We start from the raw sequence: 26687 nt of genomic DNA on the forward strand, positions 1-26687 counted from the left end.
TGCTTGTTTGTTTTTATAGTAGTATGACTTTTGTTATTGCTTGTTGGAAGATTTAAGAAGGCTTTCAATTTACAACAGTTTAATTTACATTCAATTTAATGTAAAACAAATATTTGTATTGTGGTAAATCCTGAAATGGTAAAAAATGGCAACTGCAATATTTAACCTAAATTCATTCATTACTTTGATCATTCATTCATTTGTAAATTCATTCATTGATTGTGCTAAACCAATTTTGTGCTAAAGTAAATATGTATCATTGAGGCAAGTTGGTAAGAAATCTACTTGTTTTGGGATCCGTCTGCTTCTTGGGAGTGATCTTCTTTGAGTCATCTTTGCTTTCCCATAAGAAAAGAGGTCATGCTTGCAACTGAGCAGATTTTTGGTCTGCTTTTTCTTGTAGAAATAGGGGAATAGAAACTCTTTTCTTTTATTCTAATTCAGTGGTTGGCAAATTATGGCTGAGGATTTTGTTTTGTTTTGTTTGAGACAGGGTCTTGCTCTGTCACCTGTGCTGGAGTGCAGTAGTGTGATCACAGCTCATTGTAACCTCAGTCTCCTGGGCTCAAGTGACCCTCCTGTCCCCGCTTCCTGAGTAGCTATGACTACAGCCTTGCAACGCCACACCTGGCTAATTATTTTTTAATGTTTTCGTAGAGATGGGGGTCTCGCTATGTTGCCCAAGCTGGTGTTGAACTCTTGGGCTCAAGCCATCCTCCTGCCTTGGCCTACCAAAGTGCTGGGATTACAGGCATGAGCCACTGCACCTGGACTGGCTGAGGGTTTAAATCTAACTTGTACGTTGGTTTCTGGATACCTGGTTAACTAAGAGTAGTTTATACATTTCTCAAGGGTTGTACAACACATATCCCCCTCCAAGAAAAATCTGTGATTGGAACCAAATGTGTCCCCCAAATCTAAAATATTTACTGTCTGGCCCTTTGTAGAAAAATGTACTGCCCCCAATCTGGTAGGCATACTTCATATGGAGTATGGACCAGCAGGTGCCTTCACTCATTTATGTAGACCAGCAGATGCTTGCACTCGTTTAGTACATTCAAGACGACAAGCCCAGGAGGCATCCAGCTGAATTCTTTCTCCTAAACTTACCACTCAAATAAGTTCCTCTTATAAGGGATTATAAATTTCTAAATGTATCCACCCACTACACAACCCCTGGGTCTCTGCTCTGGAAACCTTAGAGGGGAATAAGTGATCAAAACCAATATAGTAAGAACAGTATAACTCCAGTTTTGGTAAAATGTGGCCCTCTTCTTATATTGACATGGCCTCATGAATTTAGAAAAAAGTTGGGAAGGCTACATTGCAAACTTTTACATCAGTTAGCTCTGAGTTGGAACTGGGTGGGGCCCAGGAGATTTCAATATTCTATGAGATAATTTTTTAAAAATTTACAATTGTGAGTAATTTTTTTCTTTTGTTCAAAAAACAATTTTTTTTTTTTTTTTTTTTTTTTGAGACAGAGTTTCACTCTTGTTGCCCAGGCTGGAGGGCAGTGGTGTGGCCTGGGCTCACTGTAACCTCCACCTCCCAGGTTCAAGCGATTCACCTGCCTCAGCCTCCTGAGTAGCTGGGCAGGTGCCTGCCACCACACCCGGCTAATTTTTGTATTTTTAGTAGAGATAGGATTTCACCATGTTGGCCAGGCTAGTCTTGAACTCCTGACCTCAGGTGATCCACCTGCCTTGGCCTCCCAAAATGCTGGGATTACAGGTGTGAACTTGGCCTTTAAAAAATAAACTAATGTTTCTCTCCTGTTTTTCCTACTAACTATATAGTTGTATTTTTGACATTTAAATCAGATCGTGGAATTTATTTTAAAGAGTGAGGCAGCCTCTTGCCCACTCTTTGCTCCACACCCCTCACCAATTGGTCTAATATGATTTTTTTTGGATTATTTTATTTTATTTTATTTTTGAAGTTTCAACTCCATCAGTTTTTGAATTCCTAGATATACTCACATTCAAATGAAATTATTAGTGATTAAAGAGAATGTGTAGCACTAGATACACGATGTGTGAAATGGCTTTTTGTCTAATTTAAACTTTTTCATGCTTTAGGAGGTCTGGTCTTGTTGGATTGAACTGCTTCACTATTTGGATCTTGAAACCACCTGGTTAAACACTTTGGAAGAGCGGATGAAGAGCACAGAGGTCCTGCCTGAGAAGACGGACGCTGTCAACAAAGCCCTGGAGGTTGGAACCCGTGATCTCCATGGCATTTCTCTTTGTTGTCATGAGGCCACACGTATATTACAATGAGGAATGTAATGCTTTACGCAGGCAAATGCATTTGCTTCCTCAGTCGTTTTCAATGTCACTTGCATTTTCTTTCATAGCCTGAAGTGTTTATGCAATCATGTGTATTTAGATTATTGGTGACCCACTATAGCAGTCTCAAGATGTGGTTAACTGTTTCACAATTCATAAATCTTAGACATGTTGAAGCACTCTAGTGGTTTTCCAGTTTATTTTACTAGGCCCTGGACAAAGCTCTGCCATATGTTATTAGGACAACTGCTCTCTTGTTTTGTCAACAAGTTATTTTTACTCACTAAATACAGCACTGACAGTTTACAGGGGCTTCCTGTCTCTTACCTTCAGATGTTAGAAATTAAAAGACAGTGGTTGAGGCATGGGATCTTGTCATAGGAGCTTATCTTCAAGCCTGGACTTTGAACTCGTTGAGGACAGGAAATGTACCCGATAACTTGTTATTCCTCTGTTCCCACCACAGTGTGTAGCACACGTTAATTTAATAACCGTTTCTTAAATGAAATACAGTGCAAAGGGGGTGGGTCTGCTTAACAAAAAAAGAAATGGGAAGGGGTAGATATGCTTTTAAAAATGTCTTGGTAGGTACCATGTGGGAACTGAGTGGACAAATGGGTTGAAGGTCAGAAATGAGTAAAATGTGGCACTTACATTCTAGGAGATGGATGCTGTGCTAGAGAAAAGATGTCACTTCTCAAATACAGCAGAGTGAGAGACAGAGTGAATGAAAAAAATGAAAACTTATTTTTTTTTCCTAATGTAAGAGTGAATACGTGTATATGCTAGAAATATGGAAAATAAAGAAAAGTATAAAGCAAACTCTAAGATACACATTTTAAAATGGTTTGTAGATTTCTTCCTAACTATTTACTTCCTAACTATGTCTTTTACGTATGCATACTAGACGGTAGTATATTGGATCAAAGGCTTTGGGATCTTTTATTTACTTATTTATTTTTTTATTTGAGACAGAATCTCTCTATGTTGACCAGGCTAGAGTGCAATTGTGTGATTTTGGCTCACTGCAACCTCCGCCTCCTGAGTTCAAGCAATTCTCGTGCCTCAGTCTCCTGAGTAGCTGAAATCACAGGCGTGTGCCACCACCCCAGCTAATTTTGTATTTTTAGTAGGGACGGGGTTTTACCATGTTGGCCAAGCTGTTCTCAAACTCCTGACCTCAAGTGATCCGCCTTCCTCGGCCTCCCAAAGTGCTAGGATTAGAGGTGTGAGCCATCGCGCTTGGCCAGGCTTTGGGGTCTTAAAGGCTTTAGAGCCATGTTGGTATCTTAGCTCTTCTTTTGACTGTGTGTATGTTATTTAATATATTTGACTGTGTGTATGTTAGGCAAGTTATTTAACCTTTCTGAGCTTCAGTTTTCCCATCTGTAAACTGGGAATGCTATTTAGCCCATATGGTTAATTAGATTTATGTATATAAAAAGTGTTTATATAAAACAATGCCTCTTATTCTGCATATATTGTAGGAAAATGAGTACTTATTTTTAGTAACATAATTCATAAAAGTTGAGATAATTTTGTTTGCATAGTACTGTCTCCACCTTTAAACTTTGTTTCATATCATAAGCATTTCCTTGTATAATTAATAATTATTTTTAACTTTTTATTATTCATTTATTTATTGTTTAGAGACATGGTCTCGCTCTGTTGCCCAGGCTGGATTCCAGTGGTATGATAGTTCACTGCAACCTTGAACTCCTGGGCTCAAGTGATCCTCCTGTCTCACCCTCCCATAATTAATAATAGTTGAAATTGTTTTTGTGAAATTATATCACATGTGCTAATTGCTCATTTTTATGCATTTTTTAATACCGTGATGGATATTTTTGTGAATTAGTAATTTACTTAATTTTTGGTCCTGTTCCTTAGGTAGATTTTTAGAAAATAGAATTACTTGTTTAACAAATAGACATTTTGAGGATCCTTGATACCTTTTGCCTTAGTAAATGCATTATTATTTTTTTTCCCCATCTCCATTCCAGTCTCTGGAATCTGTTCTGCGCCACCCGGCAGATAATCGCACTCAGATTCGAGAACTTGGCCAGACTCTGATCGATGGGGGGATCCTGGATGATATAATCAGTGAGAAACTGGAGGCTTTCAATAGCCGATATGAAGATCTAAGTCACCTGGTGAGAGTTGGGACATGCATGGGTGTTGATTAGGTATTGATGAAGTGGAGCTGGCCCTAAGCTCCATATCACAGAGCTTTAATGTTGGGGAAATCTTTAATGTTGGTTAAAGTTGGTAACCAGTGCTCACAGGGGCATTGAGGGTATTGAAATACTCACTAGGGAAGAATAGATCTAACACTCTAAGGCAGAATTTGATGATTAAAAAAATTATTTTTGAGATGATTTCTACTTGTAAACTATTTAATTTTCATTAAGGATCATATGATAGCTGTATTTAAGAACAGCAACTCATACTATCCTAGTAAATATTAGGGCCATGATATTTGACATAAGCTGCAAAGCCATAGTCTCTTAGTTCATATCTAGGTTATAACATACATATTTGTATCACAAATTAGAGAAAGAGCACTTCTTTTATAGGAAGGTTGGGTATGAATATTAGGTGCTTCCAAACACATATTAAATGATAACTGTGGATGTTCAGCCCATGAATAACATCAAGCTTAAACCAAAAGTGCAGTAAATAGTAGTTCGATATGTATGTACACCTATAGAATTTGTTTTAGGCTTTGGAAAAAAAGAGACTCTGATGTTTATGTATTAATAGACATTTTTCTTATGTTTTATATTCTTATTGGCAGACATTGCTGATTCCTAAAAATGCTTTAAAATTATAATAAATAGCAAATTTTTATCTTCTGTTTAACACATCTTTTGGGAAACCTTTACATTTTTGTATTTCGACATTGTATATAGAAAGAAGTAATAATTAGTAATTCAGCTGCATGGCACATAAGATCCTAGTGGGACATTTTCACTGTTATCATTAGTAATTATTATTTATTTATAAAGAAGTCTAAAGTCTTGGACGAAAGCTTTTATAGTCGTTTCTTAATGGCCAGAATATATATATTCTGCTATTTCTATTTGTGTTGGGCAACTAATGATTCAATTTGTCCTCTGTGCAGGCAGAGAGCAAGCAGATTTCTTTGGAAAAGCAACTCCAGGTCCTGCGGGAAACTGACCAGATGCTTCAAGTCTTGCAAGAGAGCTTGGGGGAGCTGGACAAACAGCTCACCACGTACCTGACTGACAGGATAGATGCTTTCCAAGTTCCACAGGAAGCTCAGGTATTGCCATGTATTTGAGGGCTTCTGAGCTGTAAAGAGAGCTTATGTAGTTGCCTCCTCAACTATAAGACAACCCCTCCTACCATCCAAAACCGAGAGTCAATGGGAAAGATTGACTTACTTACAGGGCAGCATTTGGGTTTTGGAGTTCTCTTGCTTTCTGTGTGAGACTCTGGCAAAAGTCCTATATATTTAATTAAATTAAATTTATTTATATATTTATTTGAGACAGAGTCTCACTATGTCACCCAGGCTGGAGTGCAGTGGCATGGTCTTGGCTCCCTGCAACCTCTGCCTCCTGGGTTCAAGTGATTCTCCTGCCTCAGCCTCCCAAATAACTGGGACTACAAGTGTGCGCCACCAGCCCTGGCTAATTTTTTGTGTTTTTAGTAGGGATGGGGTTTCGCAATATTGGCCGCGCTGGTCTTGAACTCCTGACCTCAAGTGATCTGCCTGCCTCGGCCTCCCAATAATTTTTGTATTTTTAGTAGAGACAGGGTTTTGCCATACTGGCCAGGCTAGTCTTAAACTCCTGACCTCAGGTGATCCGCCTTCCTCGGCCTCCCAAAATACTGGGATTACGGGTGCGAGCCACTGTGCCTGGCTGAAAAGTCCTGTATATTTTTGTAGTTTTCTTAGCTGTGAATTTGGGACAATTCCTTCCTTATAAATAAGTTGTGAACATTAGAAATGACAAATGCAAAGACCTTAGCATGGGCATCACGTACAATAGTCATACCATGCAGTGGGCCATATTATTATTATGCAAAAAATTATTATTATTATTATTATTATTTTGATGGATTCTCACTCTGTCACCCAGGCTGGAGTGCAGTGGCATGATCTCAGCTCACTGCGAACTCTGCCCCACAGGTTCAATGATTCTCCTGCCTCAGCCTCCCGAGGAGCTGGGATTACAGGCGCCTGCCACTGCGCCTGGCTAATTTTTGTATTTTTAGTAGAGATGGGGTTTCACCATCTTGGCCAGGCTGATCTTGAACTCTTGACCTCATGATCCACCCGCCTTGGCCTCCCAAAGTGCTGGGATTACAGGCGTGAGCCACTGCTCCTGGGCTACAAAAACTTATTAAAGCTTCTGTGGAGGTCAACATTATGTAAAATACAATATCATGTATGACACAACGATATAGAACTTTTGTATTGTCTCTTTTTATACTTAAGAAAACAAAAGGACATCCTCTCCCCTTTCCAATCTCTTTGTAGAAAATTCAAGCAGAGATCTCAGCCCATGAGCTAACCCTAGAGGAGTTGAGAAGAAATACGCGTTCTCAGCCCCCGACTTCCCCGGAGAGTAGGACTGCCAGAGGAGGAAGTCAGATGGATGTGCTACAGGTAAAGAGGGCCAGGAGCTTCCTTTTACTTTTCAACATGTTGGGAATTCTTTTATAAAAAAGAGAAAGAATTGATTACTTGGGCACCATTGATATTCTTTATGATGTAAACCATGGGATGGGAGTGATGTATTGAAGGTTGCATCCCAGGACAGCAGAAACAAATTGTTGCATGGATGGAAAAATATTAAATCTGATTTTGATAATTGAGTTGAGAAACAGGAGAGTGAGCCAGATTTAGAAGTTAGCTTTATATAGACTTTTTCTTTAATGCAGAGCCTCTGTCAGTATTGTGTGGCCGATACTGTGGGCAGGCTGAGCATGAATTGGATGCAGCATCATTTAGTTCTTTCATGGTCGATATGACATTGACTTTCACTCTGAATTTGTGATGAAGGGCATTTTGAGTTCTAGGTTCCTGAACGATCTTTTTACATGAAGTTTTAGTTCCAGTGAGGCCAGCTTTATCTTAATTTCTTATCCAAATCCATTACTTCTGAGATTGAGACACTGAGTGTTGTAATTTTTGACACTGGGCTATGCAGTTCACTTAGGCGATAGGGTATCCTCACCAAGTTTCATTAGGATTTTTTTTTTTTTTTTGGTCATATTACTGAATTTTTTTTTTTTTTTGGTGCTTTATGGTACAAATTTTTAGTAGTATGTGTTATGCTCATGATGAGAGAGATAATCATCCTGATGGGAATTGCATATTTTCATTTCTGCAAACAGAGGAAGCTCCGAGAGGTATCCACAAAGTTCCAGCTTTTCCAGAAGCCTGCTAACTTCGAACAGCGCATGCTGGACTGCAAGCGTGTGCTGGATGGCGTGAAAGCAGAACTTCATGTTCTGGATGTGAAGGACGTAGACCCTGATGTCATACAGACCCACCTGGACAAGTGTATGGTGAGGCTGTTGGGTGATTGGCACATGCAGTGGCTTTTTCAGCAGCTGTTATGGCTTGGTCTAGCAAGTACATGCCTCGTGTGTCCAATGATCACTAGTCTAGAGTGTGCTAAACATAAGGACTGATGATGGAAAACATGTTAAAAAATAAGAAGTGTGATCTTTCCCTCCAAAGACATTAGAAGAGATAAGAGAGATAGTGGAGGAAACTACAATAGACATGTATATAACATGATGACAAACAAAAACCAAAGCAAAAGAAACATGTCTTAATCACCATGTGAAGTTAGGAAGGCTTCAGCAGAATGTGACTAATAAGCAAAGGTTTCAAGGATAAATTTGAGTTAGCTAGGAGAACCATACTTACAATGGATATCATAAAAATTCCATTTTCTAGGAAAATAGAAGTTCAAATAGAAATTTAAACCTTAAGATAGGAAAGAAGAAATGATCTATAAGGCCTTATTACTTTTTTAGTCTTGAACTTTATAATTCAATTGAATAGAAATTTAAAAATAAAGTAGCTAAAGGGACACAATCTTAGAATTAGTGTTCTGCTTGAGAATCACAAAACTTAAGATGAGACTCTTTAGGATAGGAGAGGTATAGGGTCAGTTCTTTGTGCTTTTCAAAACAAAGGATAACTCTTAATATATATGTGCGTGTATATAAGTATTTATTTGATTATTGTGACATAGTGGTAATCAGAGAAAGTGCTGTGCTTGACCTCATGGAACATAGTTCAGGGGTCTGTTACATGACAGCATCCTGTGAGATGTTGAAATGATGATGTATGGTGTCAAGAGAAGCTGTTTAGAATAAAGCTTTTTGGTTTCAGGTAACTAGGATGACGACAGCTCTGAATTTGACCTACAGAACTCCGATTTCTTTTTTTTGTATTTAAATTTATTTTAATTTTTAATTTTTGAAGACTTTTAGGTTCAGGAAGTACATGTGCACATTTGATACATGGATATACTGTATGATGCTGAGGTTTGGGCTTCTACTGAACCCATCACCCAAATAATAAATGTAGTACCCAATTGGTGGTTTTTCAGCTTTTGCCCCTTTTCTCCTTCCCATCTTTTGGAGTCCCAGTGTCTTTGCTTTTCATCTTTATGTGCATGTGTACCCATCGTTTAACTCCCACTTATAAGTGAGAACATGTAGTATTTGGTTTTCTGTTCCTACGTTAATTTACTTAGGATAATGGCCTTGAGCTGCATCCATGCTGCTGCAAAGGACATGATTTCATTTTTTCTGGCTGTGTAGTATTCCGTGCTGTATTTGTACACAATTTCTTTATCCATTCCCCCATTGATGGGCACCTAGGTTGATGACATGTCTTTGCTATTGTAAGTAGTGGTGTGATAAACATGGGAGTGTATATGTCTTTTTGGTAGAACAGTTATTCTCCTTTACATATATACCCAGTAATAGCATTTCTGGGTTGAATAATAATTCTATGTTTAGTTCTTTGAGATATTTCCAAACTGCTTTCCCCAGGGGCTGAACTGATTTACAATCCCACCAACAGCGTATGGTGTTCCCTTTTCTCTATAGCCTTGCCAGCAGCTGTTGTTTTTTGACTCTTTACTGATAGTCATTCTGTATGAGACAGTGTCTTATTGTGGTTTTGATTTGCCTCAGAAATCTGTTTACTTATAATCATATACATCTTGATATATCGAGTTTTGTAATTTTTATTATACAAATAATATATGCTCATTGTGGTAGACTTAGTACTTCCGAGAAATAGGAATAAATGTTAACAATTCCAAATCCAACACACAGCAGTAGCCGGTGTTGGCTTTTTTTAGTCATAACATGCAAGATTTTTTAAAATGTAATTTTAATTGTGATAAACATTCTGTTTTTAGTTCTAATGTTTTCCCATTTTATGTAGCAAAAATGTTTATATTATCAAGTACTTTCATAAACATTTAAAACATTTGTCTGAGATTTTAAAAGAATGAGCATCAACTCTATTAGTTTATTTTCTTAGATTTGAAGAAGTTATTACAAGCTTGATTTCATTTGACTCGACCTTCAGACCAAATCTGAGAAAGATGATGGCCTCTGATCGCCATAGTTAGGTCTTGGCTGTCAGTCTGCGTAAGCTGTGTTCTGACATGATGCCAGTTGGCAAGTTGTCACCACAGTGTGTAATTTGTCTTTTTCTTTGTTTGTTTTAAAGAAACTGTATAAAACTTTGAGTGAAGTCAAACTTGAAGTGGAAACTGTAATTAAAACAGGAAGACATATTGTCCAGAAACAGCAAACGGACAACCCAAAAGGGATGGATGAGCAGCTGACTTCCCTGAAGGTCCTTTACAATGACCTGGGCGCACAGGTAAGGAGAGCAGTCCCACAACTCATTCCTCTCTCTCTCTCACTCGCTGTCTCTCTCTCTCTCTCTTTCTCTCTCATGTGTTTTTAAATTTCACTTTTTGGAAAATGCTTGTTTGAAAATTATGAGATTCATATGTGTTTTCAATTTATTGTAATAATTTTTGTTATATTTCTTTAAATGTACGTGCTAATATTACAGTGATTCATAGTTACACAGAAATTTATTTTTGGCTAGGCACAGTGGCTCACGCCTGTAATCCCAGCTCTTTGGGAGGCCAAGGCGGGTAATGGCTTGAGCCCAGGGGTTTGAGACCAGCCTGGACAACATGATGAAACCTTGTCTCTACAAAAAAATACAAACGAAAACCTCCAAAAACAAAACAAATTTCATTAAAAAAAAGCCATGGTGGTGCATACCTGTAGTCCTAGCTACCTGGGAGGCTGAGGTGGGGTGGCTGCTTGAACCTGGCAGGCAGAGGTTGCAGTGAGCTGAGATCACACCACTACACTCCAGCCTAGGCAGTAGAGTGAGGCACTCTTTCAAAAAATTTTATTTTTAATATTTAATTCAAGCTAATAGTTATACTTTCAATGGCTACTGACATTCCATAAGTTATTCTAAGGAAACTACAAGTAATATATGTTCATTGTGGTAGACTTAGTACTTCAACGAAATACAAAGGGAAACAATAAATGTTAATAATTCCAAATTTCAATGGATAATAGTAGCCAGTGTTGGCTTTTTTTCTAGTTATAACATGTAAGGTTTTTCTAAGTGTAATTTTAATGGTGATAAACATTCTGTTTTTAGTCCTAATGTTTTCCCATTTCATGTAGGAAAAATGGGAAATAATAGTCCCTGTAAAAACTCAAGTTATTGTCCTTAGATTTCTAAATAGTCTACTGAGAAATGTTAAAACATCAGGGCTCTAGTAAATAACCAGTGGCAAGAAGTTCACATTAATCTACCAGGGTTTGAAATCCTGTCAAGAAATATCTCTAATTTGGGCATTTTAGTAAATCCATGCAGGAGTTGTTGAGCATTTACTGTGAATGACTGAATCTTTGTCCTGAAACCAGGAGAGCAAAGAATGTGTGGAAGTGTGAAACCTTAATAGGTAATATTGGAAAACCTTGTTTGATGGTATTTTGGATCCTTCTTCAGTTAGGAAATATTAACTACTTCCAATTCAGGTAATATTGAAGTTTGTACATAAGCCCAGAGAAAAACAGCTGAAATTTTGTTTTCAGTTGAAATCAGAATGGCCGGTTTATACTTTTTGATCTTACTTCCGCAAGTTTAAATTGTTGATGTGGTACATTTTGATGCATTGCATGTCTGAAACGCATACCTTAGAGCTTCTTTTTGGAATTATACAGCTGGTTATTCATTAAATATTGTTATATTTATTCACTGGGCATTTTATGAATGGAATGGCATTGCTGGTTTTTGCACTATTTCTCCAATTGTGACTATAATTTTAGTATTAATTGATTTTATCATTTAAAGTTTCACTCAGTTGAGACTTTACTCTGCGTTGGGAATTATACAGTGCGGAGAGTGTGAGAAAAAAGAGACAGTGAGGAAAAAGGAGACAGGAAAAAGATAAATTATCTCTTTGTCTAATGGAACTTAGGGTAGTGAAAGAGGAAAATATTGAGTAGTTACATGAAATGATGTTACAGTATCAGTCTGAAGAGTTATGAAGAATGTACATGGTTCTTTAACAGTATAGGTAAAGAGGGATTTCACCCAGTCTTGGGTTAGGAAGGCTTCCCTGAGGAGGTGATGCATAAGCTGAGATTCGAAGTCTGGGTAGGAGTAACCTGGGTGAAACTAGAGGAGATTTCAAGACTGATAAAACAGTATATATAAAGGCTCTAAGGCAGGAGGCAGTGTGGCACATTTATGTGGCTAGAACAAAGAGAGCCAGTGTGGGGAACATGGGGTTAGGCAGACAGGATGAGAGGAATTCCTGCCAATGTCATAGAGTTTGTGTTACAGATTTAAATCTGTGTCTTAAGCAGTTATTGCACAGTTTTTAGTAGGGAAATCACATATGCAGATATGTCTTTTAAAGGATTACTCACTGCAGTTTGGAAGAAGAATTGGAGAGAGGCTGGAGTGGATGTGAGACCAGTTAGGAAATCATTGCTCTACTCTTGGTGAAAGATGGTCGTACCTTCAACTAGGATGGACGGTGGAGATGGAGTGAGGGAACTGATTTCAGACATATGTAGGAAGTGAAATCAACAGGACTTGGTGCAGAAGAAGAGATGAAGGATGACTCCTTGGTTTCTGGCTTGATGATGTGGATAGTATGGTCATTGAGATGGGTGCTGTAAGAAAAGATAGAGGGCCAGGAGCATGGCTCACACCGGTAATCCCAGCACTTTGGGAGGCTGAGGGGGTAGATCACCTGAGGTCAGGAGTTTGAGACCAGCCTGGCCAGCATGGTGGAACCCCGTCTCTACTGAAAATACAAAATAAATAAATAAAATAAAAAAAAAAAATAACTGGGTGTGGTGGTGTGTGCCTGTAATCCCAGATACTCGGGAGGCTGAGGCAGAAGAATTGTTTGAACCTAGGAGGAAGAATCGCTTGAACCTAGGAGGTAGAAGTTGCAGTGAGTCGAGATCACACCACTGCACTCCAGCCTGGGCAACAAGAGTGAAAATTTCATCCAAAAAAAAAAAAAAAAAAAAAAAGGGAGGTGTGCAGAAATCACAGGTATGTATTGGACATGTTGTCCTTTTTTTTTTTTTTTTTTTTTGGTATGTAGTCTTGCTCTGTTGCCCGGGCTGGAGTGCAGTGGTGCAATCTCGGCTCACTGCAACCTCTATCTCCCAGGTTCAAGCAATTCTCCTGCCTCAGCCTCTGGAGTAGCTGGGACTACAGGTGCATGCCCCCATGCCTGGCTAAATTTTGTATTTAGTAGAGATGGGGTTTCACCGTGTTGCCCAGGCTGGTCGCGAACTCCTGAGCTAAGGCAGTCCTCCCATCCAGCCTCCCAAAGTGCTGGGATTATAGGCATGAGCCACCGCACCTGGCTGGACATGTTGACATTTTAAGTACCTTTGAGAATGTTAATTGGAAATGTCGGGTACTCACATGATTATTCAGGTCTGGAGAATATATCTGGACTGAAGAGGTGGATTTTATGAGTCATCTGCATAGAGGTGGTCATTCAAGTAATCAGGGATGATAGATTGTCTAGGAACAGGATATAGTGAAAGAAGAGGACCCTCGACCAGGTCTTAGGAATTATATCACTTAGTAAGAAATCTGAGGAAGATGAGCTTGCAAAAGAAACTAACATAAGTAGCAAGAAGTGGTAGGCACCCAGGCGAGTGCTAGGTCTGGGAAGCCAGGGGATCTGTTGCCACTGGGATCAGTATTGAACTTAGCAAGGGCAATGTCTGAGGAGTGATGGAGGTAGAAGCCAGAATGGCATGGCTCAATCCAAAGATTGTGCCACCCTTGGCCTTAACCGAGTTTTTTTTTTTTTTTTTTTTTGAGATAGAATCTCACTCTGTTGCCAGACTGGAGTGCAGTGGCACAATCTTGGCTCACTGCAACCTCTGACTCCCTGGTTCAAGCAGTTCTACTGCCTCAGCCTCCTGAGTAGCTGCGATTATAGGCATGCGCCTCCACATTTGGATAATTTTTGTATTTTTAGTAGAGACGGGGTTTCACCATGTTGGTCAGGCTGGTCTCGAACTCCTGACATTGTGATCTGCCTGCCTCGGCCTCCCAAAGTGCGCCCTGCCTGTCTTAACCTCGTTAAGTTTCGTTTTCGTTATCCATAAAGTAGAAAGAGATTTTGTGAATTTTTATTGCATACATGTGTAAGATTCCTTAGCACAACACAGAAGCTGCATTAAGAGCTTGGTAAATGTTAGTTAAGTTCATTTGCTTTCTGTCAACAACAATAAGAGCGAAATATTAATAAGGTTTAGGATGCATGGTAATGTACTGTATTTTAAGTTTATTTGGTTAATTATAAAACATGTAATTGTGAAAGTGGTGCCATTTTCCCCTCAGATTGCTATAATACAGTATTTTTTAAACAAACTCCTTTGTGGAGAGGATTCTAAGATGTCGTCTGTTCAAAATTATAATAGATACTATTTAGTGATTTTTAACTTTGTTTCAGCCCTTTTTATGTGTGTTTTTCTCACTTAATACTCATAACAGTCTTTCTTTTCTTTCTTTTTTTTTTTTTTTGAGATGGGGTCTTGCTCTGTTGCCCAGGCTGGAGTGCAGCAGCAGGATCACGCCTCACTGCAGCCCCAGCCTCTAGGGCTCAAGCGATTCTCCCACCTCAGCCTTCTGAGTAGCTGGAACTACAGGCACACACCACCACACTAGATAATTTTTTGTATTTTTTGTAGAGACAAGGTCTTGTCATGTTTCCCAGGCTGGTCTCAAACTCTTGGACTCAAGAGATTTGCCTGCCTCGGCCTCCCAAAGTGCTGAGATTATAGGCATGAGCCACTGCACCCATCCTCATACCAATATTTTGAGGGCTATATCTCTACAAATGTCACTTAGGAAATTAATGATAGAGCTAAGATGAAAACCCAGGATTGCCTGGCCCTTAACTACTACAGTATATTGCCTCCTTGCAGAAATGCAAGCTTAGAGGATTCTAAGGTGCTACAGACAAAGGTTATGTATGTCTTGGGGGTTATATATGAATCAGTTTGCATCGTTAGTTAACATCCTGATTCATTCCCATTTATGTTCATTCCCGTCTCACGCTCAGTCTCACCCTGTCTCTCTCTCCGTCTCAGGTGACAGAAGGAAAACAGGATCTGGAAAGAGCATCACAGTTGGCCCGGAAAATGAAGAAAGAGGCTGCTTCTCTCTCTGAGTGGCTTTCTGCCACTGAAGCTGAATTGGTGCAGAAGTCTACTTCAGAAGGTCTGCTTGGTGACTTGGATACAGAAATTTCCTGGGCTAAAGTAAGTTGCAGTTCAGATGAAACACCAGCATGATGCCAGTGTAATGTGACATTTGTTCTGGGCGATCTGGGTGGATACCATGACCCTCCATTTCATGTTAAGTCTAGCGTTTTCTTTTTTTGCATTGTTTATCCACTTCTCTGTCCTAAGAAAACATATTTTAAAAACAATGATTATATTTTATTTTGTTTATAATTTCTACTTTTAGATTAAGGGGTACATGTATAGGTCTGTTACATGGACATATTGTGTGATGCTGAGGTTTGGGGTATGAATGATTCCATCACCCAGGTAGTAAGCATAGTACCCACTAGGTAGTTTTTCAGCTGATGCCTCCCTCTGTTTCTCTCCCCTCTGCTAGTCCCCATTGTCTATCGTTCCCATCTTTATGGCCATGCATACCCAATGTTTAGCTCCCACTTGTAAGTGAGAACATGTGGCATTTGATTTTCCATTCCTGCATTAATTTACTTAGGATAATGGCCTCCAGCTGCATCCATGTTGCTGCAGAGGAAATTTCATTCTTTTTTATGGCTGTGTAGTATTCCATGGTGTATATGCACCACATTTTCTTTATCCAGTCCACCACTGATGGGCACTTATGTTGATGACATGTCTTTGCTGTTGTGAATAGTGCTGATGAACATATGAGTGCATGTATCTTTTTGGTTGAACAATTTATTTTCCTTTGCATATATACGCAGTAATCAGATTTCTGGGTCAGTAATCAGAACTCTGTTTGAAGTTCTTGGGGAAATTTCTAAACTGCTTTCCACAGAGGCTGAACTAATATATATTCCCACCAGCATATAAAAGTGTTCATTTTTCTCTACAACCTTGCCAACATCTGTTATTTTTTGACTTTTTAATAATAGCCATTCTGAATGGTGTGAGATGGTATCTCATTATGGTTTCAATTTGCATTTCTCTAATGTTAGTGATGTTGCGCATTTTTTTTCATGTGTTGTGGGCTGCTAGTATGTCTTTAGTGAAGTGTCTATTCATTTTCTTTGCCCATTTTTTAATGGGATTATTTGTAAAACAGTTCATTTAATAAGATATTTTTATCTTGATTCCAAAAGCATTACATTCATGGATCATCAAGGCCTTTATAGGTATTATGTTAATATAGTACTTAAAAGCCTAATTCACCACCTTCAAAATCAATGACACATATTTACAGAGTATTTACAAAGAATTGTGCTGACTTTAATTCTTCTTCAATAACATTTTAAAACCAATAACTAACCTTTCTATTGCAAACTTACAGATGTAAAGAACATAGGAATAGAATTTTAAAAAATCATTACATGAGTTTTCTTTAGCTCTATATTTTGAAATCACAGAGATTAGAAAGTTGATTTGCCGGTTCTGGCTTCTGCAGTAGACAAATTATTTGCAGTAGACAAAGAATTGAATGGAACATGAGTGGTTCTTTTAACAAGGCATTCTGTTTTCCTAACTCTTTCCTGAGAAAAAAGCAAGTATACTAGTGGGAAGTGCTGATTATAAATGATCAATACTGTGATCATTTATAATCAATCAATACTGATGTTGACATAAAGCCACAAGTATCAGTTTCACATCCTCTACAGCTCTACACATGTTTGCTGTGGGCCTTGAGGAGAAGGCGCTGAGAGGTTGTGGGATGATACAACTCGTGCTTACTTTGAATGTTCTATGGAGATGACAGCTAGGGGAAAGTTAAGATAGTAGACACTGGAAAGACTATTCTCAGTTTAGAAAAAAGCTCATGAACAGCGTGATCATGCCATAAGCTGTGTGAGTGTGACGGAAGTGAAGAAAGGAATGTATGATGGAAATGAACATTGCAAGTCATCGGTGTGTTGTGGGTGAATGCAAAACAAAGACACCAAACTTTATTTTTGTTAAATTTAAGTTTTGCAAGGAAATATTATCTTCCTCGTGCAGTACACTTTGAAAATAATTACTTTTTTATTAGTAACATAAGTAATAGAAGATATTTGAATGAAATTTGCCTAGTGTAATAAAAAAAAAGAAGCAAAAATCACCTATAATTAGACAATACTGTTATTTTTTTTCATTTTTTGGGGCACATATCGATGTGCACATGCAAAAGCATGTATTTAAAAATAAATTTTGTTGTAACTAGCATTTATTGACCTTCTTTTAATAACTTACATCTTTAACATTTTTCTTTACCTATACTTGTTTTTGTATAGCATATTAAAGATATGTGTAGTATTTCATTCTTAATGTTTTTATTCTCTCATTTCTCTATTTATGTCCATTTAAATTATTACCATTTTCTCTGTTATAGATAATGCTGTGATGAATATACTAAACCATAGCATGCGTTCATAATTATTTCCTGAGGATAAATTCTTAACCCTAAAATTATTGGTCAAGGGACACGAATATATCCATTTTTAAGTCTGATACAAATTATGCAATTGTCCTTCAGAAATCATGCACCCACCACATGAGAATGAGAATTTCTACTTGACGTCATGTTTTGGTTATTTAATTAGAACATTTTTTTCACTAGTTTATAAGTCTTCTATAGCTCCTTTAAAAATACTGCTTTTTCCTCTAATTCTGACCATTTTTTTAAATCACCAAATTGGTCTTTTAATTTGGAACTTTTTATCTGTTCTGATTATCAATGCTTAGTGAGTTGTGTTTGATTGCAAAAAAATTGTTTTATTACTATAGCTTGCTTTTTTGTTTTTTTAAGCTTTCTTCTTTGGAAAAAAAGTAAACCCTTCTGAATATTTTTTAATCAACAAAATCCATCTTTTTCTTCATTATTTCTGCCTTTAGTGCTTAGAAAGACCACCTCTACTCCAGGTATATTTAATTATTTACTTATTTTTTTCCACTAGCTCTTTTTTTTTTTTTAATTGTTATACTTTAAGTTCTGGGATACATGTGCAGAACGTGCAGGTTTGTTACATAGGTATACATATGCCATGGTCGTTTGCTGCACTTGTCAACCCGTCATCTACATTAGGTATTTCTCCTAATGCTATCCCTCCCCTAACTCCCCACCCCCTGACAGGCCCCAGTGTGTGACGTTCACCTCCCTGTGTCCATGTGTTGTCATTGTTCAACTCCCATTTATGAGTGAGAACATGTGGTGTTTGGTTTTCTGTTCCTGTGTTAGTTTGCTGAGAATGATGGTTTCCAACTTTATCCAGGTCCCTGCAAAGGACATGAACTCACATTTTTAATGGCTACATAATGGCTACATAGTATTCTGTGGTATATATGTGCCACATTTTCTTTATCCAGTCTAACATTGATGGGCATTTGGATTGGTTCCAAGTCTTTGCTATTGTGAATAGTGCTGCAATAAACATACGTGTGCATGTCCTTTGAGTAGAATGATTTATAATCCTTCGGGTATATACCCAGTAATGGGATTTCTGGGTCAAGTGGTATTTCTGGTTTTAGATCCTTGAGGGATCACCACACTGTCTCCCACAATGGTTGAACTAATTTACACTCCCACCAACAGTGTAAAAGCATTCCTATTTCTCCACATCCTCTCCAGCATCTGTTGCTTCCTGACTTTTTAATGATCACCATTCTACCTGGCATGAGATGGTATCTCATTGTGGTTTTGATTTGCACTTCTCTAATGACCAGTGATGATGAGCTTTTTTTCATATGTTTGTTGGCCACATAAATGTCTTCTTTTGAGAAGTGCCTGTTCATTTCCTTCATCTACTTTTTGATGGGATTGTTTGTTTTTTTCTTGTAAATTTGTTGAAGTTCCTCGTACATTCTGGATATTAGCCCTTTGTCAGATGGATAGACTGCAAAAACGTTCTCCCATTCTCTAGGTTGCCTGTTCACTCTGATGGTGCTTTCTTTTGCTCTGCAAAAGCTCTTTAGTTTATAGATCTTATTTGTCAGTTTTGGCTTTTGTTGCCTTTGCTTTTGGTGTTTTAATCATGAAGTCTTTGCCCATGCCAGTGTCCTGAATGGTGCAGACATTTAAGTCTTTAATCCATCTTGAGTTAATTTTTGTATAAGGTGTAAAGACGGGGTCCAGTTTCAGTTTTCTCCTTATGGCCAGCCTGTTTTCCCAACACCTTTTATTAAATAGGGAATCCTTTCCCCATTGCTTGTTTTTGTCAGGTTTGTCAAAGATCAGTGAGTTATAGATGTGTGGTGTTATTTCTGAGGCTTCTGTTCTGTTCCATTGATCTATATATCTGTTTTGTTACCAGTACTATGCTGTTTTGGTTACTGTAGCCTGATAGTGTAGTTTGAAGTCAGGTAGCGTGATGCCTCCAGCTTTGTTCTTTTTGCTTAGAATTGTCTTGGCTATATGGGCTCTTTTTAGTTCCATATGAAATTTAAAGTAGTTGGTTTCTACTTCTGTGAAGAAATTCGATGGTAGCTTGATGAGAATAGCATTGAATCTGAAAATTACTTTGGGCAGTATGGCCATTTTCACGATATTGATTCTTCCTATCCATTAGCATGGAATGCTTTTCCATTTGTTTGTGTCCTCTCTTATTTCTTTGAGCAGTGGTTTGTAGTTCTCCTTGAAGAGGTCCTTCACATCCCTTGTAAGTTGGATTCCTAGCTATATAATTCTCTTTGTAGCAATTGTGAATGGGAGTTCACTCATGATTTGGCTTTCTATTTCTCTATTATTGGTGTATAGGAATGCTTGTGATTTTTGCACATTGATTTTGTATCCTGAGACTTTGCAGAAATTGGTTATCAACTTAAGGAGTTTTTGGGCTGAGACAATGCGGTTTTCTAAATATACAATCATGTCATCTGCAAGCCAAGACAATTTGACTTTTTCTCTTCCTGTTTGAATACCCTTTATTTCTTTCCCTTGCCTGATTGCCCTGGTCAAAACTTCCAATACTGTGTAAATAGCAGTGGTGAGAGAGGGCATCTTTGTCTTGTGCCGGTTTTCAAAAGGAATGCTTTCAGCTTTTGCCCATTCAATATGATATTGGCTGTGGGTTTGTCATAAATAGCTCTTAATATTTTGAGATATGTTCAATCAATACCTAATTTATTGAGTGTTTTTTAGCATTAAGGAGTGTTGAATTTTATTGAAGGCCTTTTCTGCATCTATTGAGATAATCATGTGGTTTGTGTCATTGGTTCTGCTTATGTGATGGATTACATTTATTGATTTGCATGTGGATTATGTTAATTGATTTGCATTGAACTAGCCTTGCATACCAGAGATGAAGCCGACTTGATTGTGTTGGATATGCTTTTTGATATGCTGCTGGATTTGGTTTGCCAGTATGTTATTGAGGATTATCGCATTGATGTTCATCAGGAATACTGGCCTGAAATTTTCTGTTTTTCTGTGGTGTCTCTGCCAGGTTTTGGTATCAGGATGATGCTGGCCTCATAAAATGAGTCAGGGAGGAGTCCCTCTTTTTCTATTGTTTGGAATAGTTTCAGAAGGAATGGTACTAGCTCCTTTCTGTACCTCTGGTAGAATTCAGCTGTGAATCCATCTGATCCTGGGCTTTTGTTGGTTGGTAGGCTATTAGTTACTGCCTCAATTTCAGAACTTGTTGTTTGTCTATTCAAGGATTCAAATTCTTCCTGGTTTAGTCTTGTGAGGGTGTATGTGTCCAGGAATTTACCCATTTCTTCTACATTTTCTAGTTCATTTTTATAGAGGTGCTTATAGAATTCTGTGATGGTAGTTTTTATTTCTGTGGGATCATAGGTGATATCCCCTTTCTTTTGTGTGTGTGTGTGTGTGTGTGTCTATTTGATTCTTCTCTCTTTTCTTCTTTATTAGTCTGGCTAATGGCTTATCTATTTTGTTAATCTTTTCAAAAAACCAGCTCCTGAGTTCATTGATTTTTTTTAAGGGTTTTTTTTGTGTCTCTGTCTCCTTCAGTTCTGCTCTGCTCTTACTTATTTCTTGTCTTCTGCTAAATTTTGAATTTGTTTTCTCTTGCTTCTCTACTTCTTTTAATTGTGATATTAGGGTGTTGATTTTAGATCTTTCTAGCTTTCTCATGTGGGCAGCTAATGCTATAAATTTCCCTCTAAATACTGCTTTAGCAGTGTCCCAGAGATTCTGTTATGCTGTGTCTTTGTTCCCATTGGTTTCAAGGAACTTATTTATTTTTGCCTTAATCTTGTTATTTACCCAGAAGTCATTCAGGAGCAGGTTATGCAGTTGTGAAGTTTTGAGTGAGTTTCTTAATCCTGAGTTCTAATTTGATTGTGCTGTGGACTGAGAGACTGTTTGTGATGATTTTTGTTCTTTTGCATTTGCTGAGGAGTGTTTTACTTCCAATTATGTGGTCAATTTTAGGATAAGTGTGATGTGGTACTGAGAAGAATGTATATTCTGTTGATTTGGGGTGGGGAGTTCTGTAGATGTCTATTAGGTCCACTTGGTCTAGAGCTGAGTTCAAGTCCTAAATATCCTTTTTAATTTTCTGTCTCACTGATCTATCTAATTTTGACAGTTGGGTGTTAAAGTCTCCTCCTATTATTGTGTGGAAGTCTTAAGTTTCTTTGTAGGTCTCTAAGAACTTGCTTTATGAATCTGGGTGCTCCTATATCGGGTGCATATATATTTAGGATAGCTCTTCTTGTTGCATTGATCCCTTTACCATTATGTAATGCCCTTCTTTGTCTTTTTTGATCTTTGTTGGTTTAAATTCTGTTTTATTAGAGACTAGGATTACAAGCCCTGCATTTTTTTTTTTTTTTTTTTTTGCTTTCCATTTGTTTGGTAAATATTCCTCCATCCCTTTATTTTGAGCCTATGTGTATCTTTGCACAAGAAATGGGTCTCCTGAATATAGCATTCTGATGGTTCTTGGCTCTTTACCAGTTTGCCCCTCTGTGTCTTTTAATTGGGGCATTTAGCCCATTTACATTTAAGGTTAATATTGTTATGTATGAATTCGATCCTGTCATTATGATGTTAGCTGGTTATTTTGCCCATTAGTTGATGCAGTTTCTTCATGGTGTCCATGGTCTTTACATTTTGGTATGTTTTTGCAGTGGCTGGTACTTGTTTTTCATTTCCGTATTTAGCGCTTCCTTCCTTCTTATGAGGCAGGCCTAGTAGTGACAAAATATCTCAGCATTTGCTTGTCTGTAAAGGATTTTATTTCTCCTTTGCTTATGAAGTTTAGATCAGCTGGATATGAAATTTTGGGTTGAAAATTCTTTTCTTTAAGAATGTTGAATGTTGGCCCCCATTCTCTTCTGGCTTGTAGGTTTTCTGCAAAGACATCTGCTGCGAGTTTGATGGGCTTCTCTTTGTGGGTAACCTGACCTTTCTCTCTGGCTGTCCTTAACATTTTTTCCTTCATTTCAACCTTGGTAAGTCTGATGATTGTGTGTCTTGGAGTTGCTCTTCTCAAGGAGTATCTTTGTGGTGTTCTCTGTATTTCCTGAAGTTGATTGTTGGCCTGTCTTGCTAGGTTGGGGAAGTTCTCCTGGATAATATCTTGAAGTGTGTTTTCCAACTTGGTTCCATTCTCCTTGTCACTTTTGGGTACACCAATCAAATGTAGGTTTGGTCTTTTCACATAGTCTCATATGTTTTGGAGGCTTTGTTTGTTCATTTTCATTCTTTTTTCTCTAATCTTATCTTCACACTTCATTTTATTAAGTTGATCTTCAATCTCTGATGTCCTTTCTTCCCACTTGAGTGATTCAGCTATTGATACTTGTGTATGCTTCACAAAGTTCTTGTGCTGTGGTTTTCAGCTTCATCAGGTCATTTATATTCTTCTCTAAATTGGTTATTCTAGTTAGCAGTTTCTGTAACCTTTTATCAAGGTTCTTAGCTTTTTTTGCATTGGGTTAGAACATGCTCCTTTAGCTTGGAGGAGTTTGTTATTACCCACTTTCTGAAGCCTACTTCTGTCAATTTATCAAACTCATTCTCCATCGAGTTTTTTTCCCTTGCTGGCAAGGAGTTCTGATTCTTTGCAGAAGGAGAGGCATCCTGGTTTTTGGAATTTTCAGCATTTTTGAGCTGGTTTTTCCTCATCTTTGTGGATTTATCTACCTTTGATCTTTGATGTTGGTGACCTTTGAATGGGGTTTTTGCATGGCCATTCTTTTTGTTGATGCTGATGTTGTTGATTTCTGTTTGTTAGTTTTCCTTCTAACAGTCAGGTCCCTCCATTGCTGGTCTGCTGAACTTTGCTGGAGGTCCACTCCAGACCCTGTTTTCCTGGGTATCAGCAGTGGAAGATGCAGAACAGCAAAGATTGCTCCCTGCTCCTTCATCTGGAAGCTTCATTCCAGAGGAGTACTGGCCAGATACCAGCTGGAGCTCTCCTGTATTAGGTGTCTGTTGACCCCTGCTGGGCAGTGTCTCCCAGTCAGGAGGCACGGGAGTCAGGGACCCACTTGAGGAGGCAGTCTGTCCCTTAGCAGAGCTCAAGTGCTATGCTGGGAGATCTGCTGCTCTCTTCAGAGCCAGCAGGCAAGAACATTTAAGTCTGCTGAAGCTGTGCCCACAGCTGCCCTTTCCCCCAGGTGCTCTGTCCCAGGGAAATGGGAATTTTATCTATAAGCCCTAGCTGGGGCTGTTGCCCTTCTTTCAGAGATGCCCTGCCCAGAGAGTAGGAATCTAGAGAGACAGTCTGGCTAGAGCAGCTTTTCTGAGCCGTGGTGAGTTCTGCCCAGTTTGAACTTTCCGGAGGCTTTGTTTACACTGTGAGGGGAAGACTGCCTACTCAAGCCTCAGTAATGGTGCATGTCCCTCTCCCCACCAAGCTCCAGCATTCCAAGTTGACTTCAGACTGCTGTGCTGGCAGCAAGAATTTCCAGCCGTTGGATCTTAGCTTGCTGGGCTCCATGGGGGTGGGATCTGCTGAGCTAGACCACTTAGCTCTGTGGCTTCAGTCTCCTTTCCCGGGGCGTGAACGGTTCTGTCCTGCTGGTGTTCCAGGCGCCACTGGGGTATGAAAAAAAAAACTCCTGCAGCTAGCTCAGTGTCTCCCCAGTCGGCCACCCAGTTTTGTGCTTGAAACCCAGGGCCCTAGTGGTGTAGGCACCTGAGGGAATCTCTGGGTCTGTGGGTTGCAAAGACCTTGGGAAAAGTGTAATGTCTTGGCTGGATAGCACCGTCCCTCACAGCACAGTCCCTCATGGCTTCCCTTGGCCAGGGGAGGGAGTTCCCCAACACCTTGTGCTTCCCTGGTGAAGTGACACCCTCCATGGACTGAACCCACTGTCTAACCAGTTCCAGTGAGATGAACCAAGTACCTCAGTTGGAAATGCAGAAATCACCTGCGTTCTGTGGTGGTCTTGCTGGGAGCTGCAGACAGGAGCTGTTCCTATTTGGCCATCTTGCCAGCTACCTCCCCTACTAGCTCTTTCATAGTTTCATCTTTTTATCTTTAATGCATTAGTCTTTCTGGAATTTAGGGAATTTGTGGTATATTTCATGAGGTAAGGCTCTAACCTTCTTTCCAAAAGGATAACCAATTATCTCAGCACTATTGGTTGAGTAATTAACCGTGTCCCCACAGATTTGACATGCTAAGTTCATATATTCTTATTTTCCTGTTTCCTTTCATTGTTTTCTGCTCCACTGATCTGACCCTGTGAAATGTAACAGTGTTTAGAGTGTTAGCCATGTTTTATAGTAAATTTTAACTGCAGTTAATGGATTCCCTCTCTTTATGCTTTATTTTTGGTAGGTATCTTATACGAACTTTAGAATTTTTATTGTTAAATTCTTAAATTCTACTGGAAATTTTGATTTGAATTGCCTTAAATTCATACAATTGTTTAGTGCAGAATTGCTATGTTTGTTATATTAATTCTATTTGGTAACATACATATCTCATTTTTCTCCCAAATTCTTTCACATTCCTACATATTGTTTTGATTTTTTTCTTTACAAATATTATTCATGTATGCACAGTTTATTCCTACATATCTATTTTTATTGCTGTGTAAAAATATACTTTTCCTTTTTTTACAGAGTGCTTATTGTTGGTACATAGGTGATAATTGATTTTATATACTTAATTTTTAAACATCCACGGTCCTGTACTTATAAATTCAATTTGTTGTCAGCTGATTCTCATAGCTTTTTTAGGTAAAGACTGAAAGCAATGAAAAATTTGTTTCTTTTGGAATAATATGCTCTTAAGTTTCCATTTAATCTTATTTCATAATTGAAATAATGATGATATATACAAGACACAAATTCACAGCACATTCTCTTCATTAGAGTAAATCAAATGAAAAATCAGTATGTATTAATAACATAACCACCATCTTTTTATTATTATCTTTTCAGATTTAAGAAACATGCAGATTTCACAGCATTTTGATGTATTTGCACTTAAAGATTATGTAAAATTATTTTCAATGCAAAACTTAAATAATATTTTCATTTCTGAATATTGTTTTTATTCCATAACTTAAATATCATTATTTTCAATGTAATCTTTTTTACTATAAAAAAGGATGTGTACTATTTAGATGTAATTACTTGTAGTTCATTTTTTTGATAGTTCTTAAACACTATTCTAGTCAATCAGTATATACCCACTGAAGAAATGAAAGATTCTTATTAATAATTGCTGAGAGCATGGCTATTGGGTATCCTTTATTCCCCCACCCCCTCCACTAGAAAAGAACATTGGAAAGTAGTATTTCAGTTCCTTCATAAATATACCAGTAATTGACATGGCTAAGTGAATGTTTAAACCTGGACTCACTTGTGAATTTGTAATTGGTATGCTTTCCAAGGTGTGATTTAATGTATAAATATAAACTTGAGTTCCTTAAAATTATTGGTTTAAATGTTGATTTAAAAAATGATCATTAATAGTAGCAGTAGGGTAGATACATGCATATGCTTTTTGACTAAAAGAGCTTTGTAGTTTTAATTGTGGAGCTCATGCTCTCTCTATAATTCTGTGACTATACATTTTGCCCGGTGAAACTTATGAATGTGCCAATCACTTTATCATCATACTATCCAGAGTATTATCTTTGCACTTATGACAGTTGTAAGACCAAAGCTTAGACTTGCTGTTCTCATGTGAATTACTTATATGAAATGTTTTTTTGTAATGTTTATTTGAGATATTATATGTGAAATCAGCCAGCTATAAAATATTACCCTTGCAAGTACCTATAGTACACATCGATAGTTTCCTTTGGCAATCTAGGTGATAAATTCATTGTGAATTTTTTTAAGTTTTGAGTTCTAGGATCCTTCTGCTTTGCCAGCTTGTAGTTACTGAAAATGAAATTGTGCCTTTACATTTAGAGTGATGATGAAGGTAATTGGCATTCGTATGTAATAAATGGATTTATATTTAAATAAATGAAATAATTGCTTTCCCACAGCTGAGTGCATTAACACTCATTGGTATTTGCTGAATTACACATTTTGTTTTTCATTTGGAACTTAAAAATTCTCACTATGTTAATAAGTTTAGGAATTTTGTAAACTTTGTCATTGTAAATTAGGGAGTCATGGATTACTTTGTATATGTGGCGGAAAAGTTTTTAATAATTTAAGGTTGTATACACTTTTGT

At 37.9% G+C, this 26687-nt stretch overlaps 1 protein-coding gene across 7 annotated transcripts in view; it reads left to right on the forward strand.

Moving 5' to 3' along the window:
* UTRN (utrophin) overlaps positions 1 to 26687 on the forward strand; it is a 580797-nt gene that overhangs the window by 192449 nt on the left and 361661 nt on the right. For all 7 annotated transcript variants that reach the window (XM_023183788.2, XM_023183779.3, XM_023183783.3 and 4 more), the window contains 7 exons: positions 2082 to 2216; positions 4295 to 4444; positions 5416 to 5577; positions 6802 to 6930; positions 7662 to 7835; positions 10033 to 10188; positions 14985 to 15155. In XM_023183788.2, the coding sequence (XP_023039556.2) occupies positions 2082 to 2216; positions 4295 to 4444; positions 5416 to 5577; positions 6802 to 6930; positions 7662 to 7835; positions 10033 to 10188; positions 14985 to 15155 (1077 nt within the window). The remainder of the gene's footprint in view (positions 1 to 2081; positions 2217 to 4294; positions 4445 to 5415; positions 5578 to 6801; positions 6931 to 7661; positions 7836 to 10032; positions 10189 to 14984; positions 15156 to 26687) is intronic.

This window comes from Piliocolobus tephrosceles, chromosome 5 (assembly GCF_002776525.5).
Source record: "Piliocolobus tephrosceles isolate RC106 chromosome 5, ASM277652v3, whole genome shotgun sequence".
NCBI classification, from domain to species: Eukaryota; Metazoa; Chordata; class Mammalia; order Primates; family Cercopithecidae; genus Piliocolobus; species Piliocolobus tephrosceles.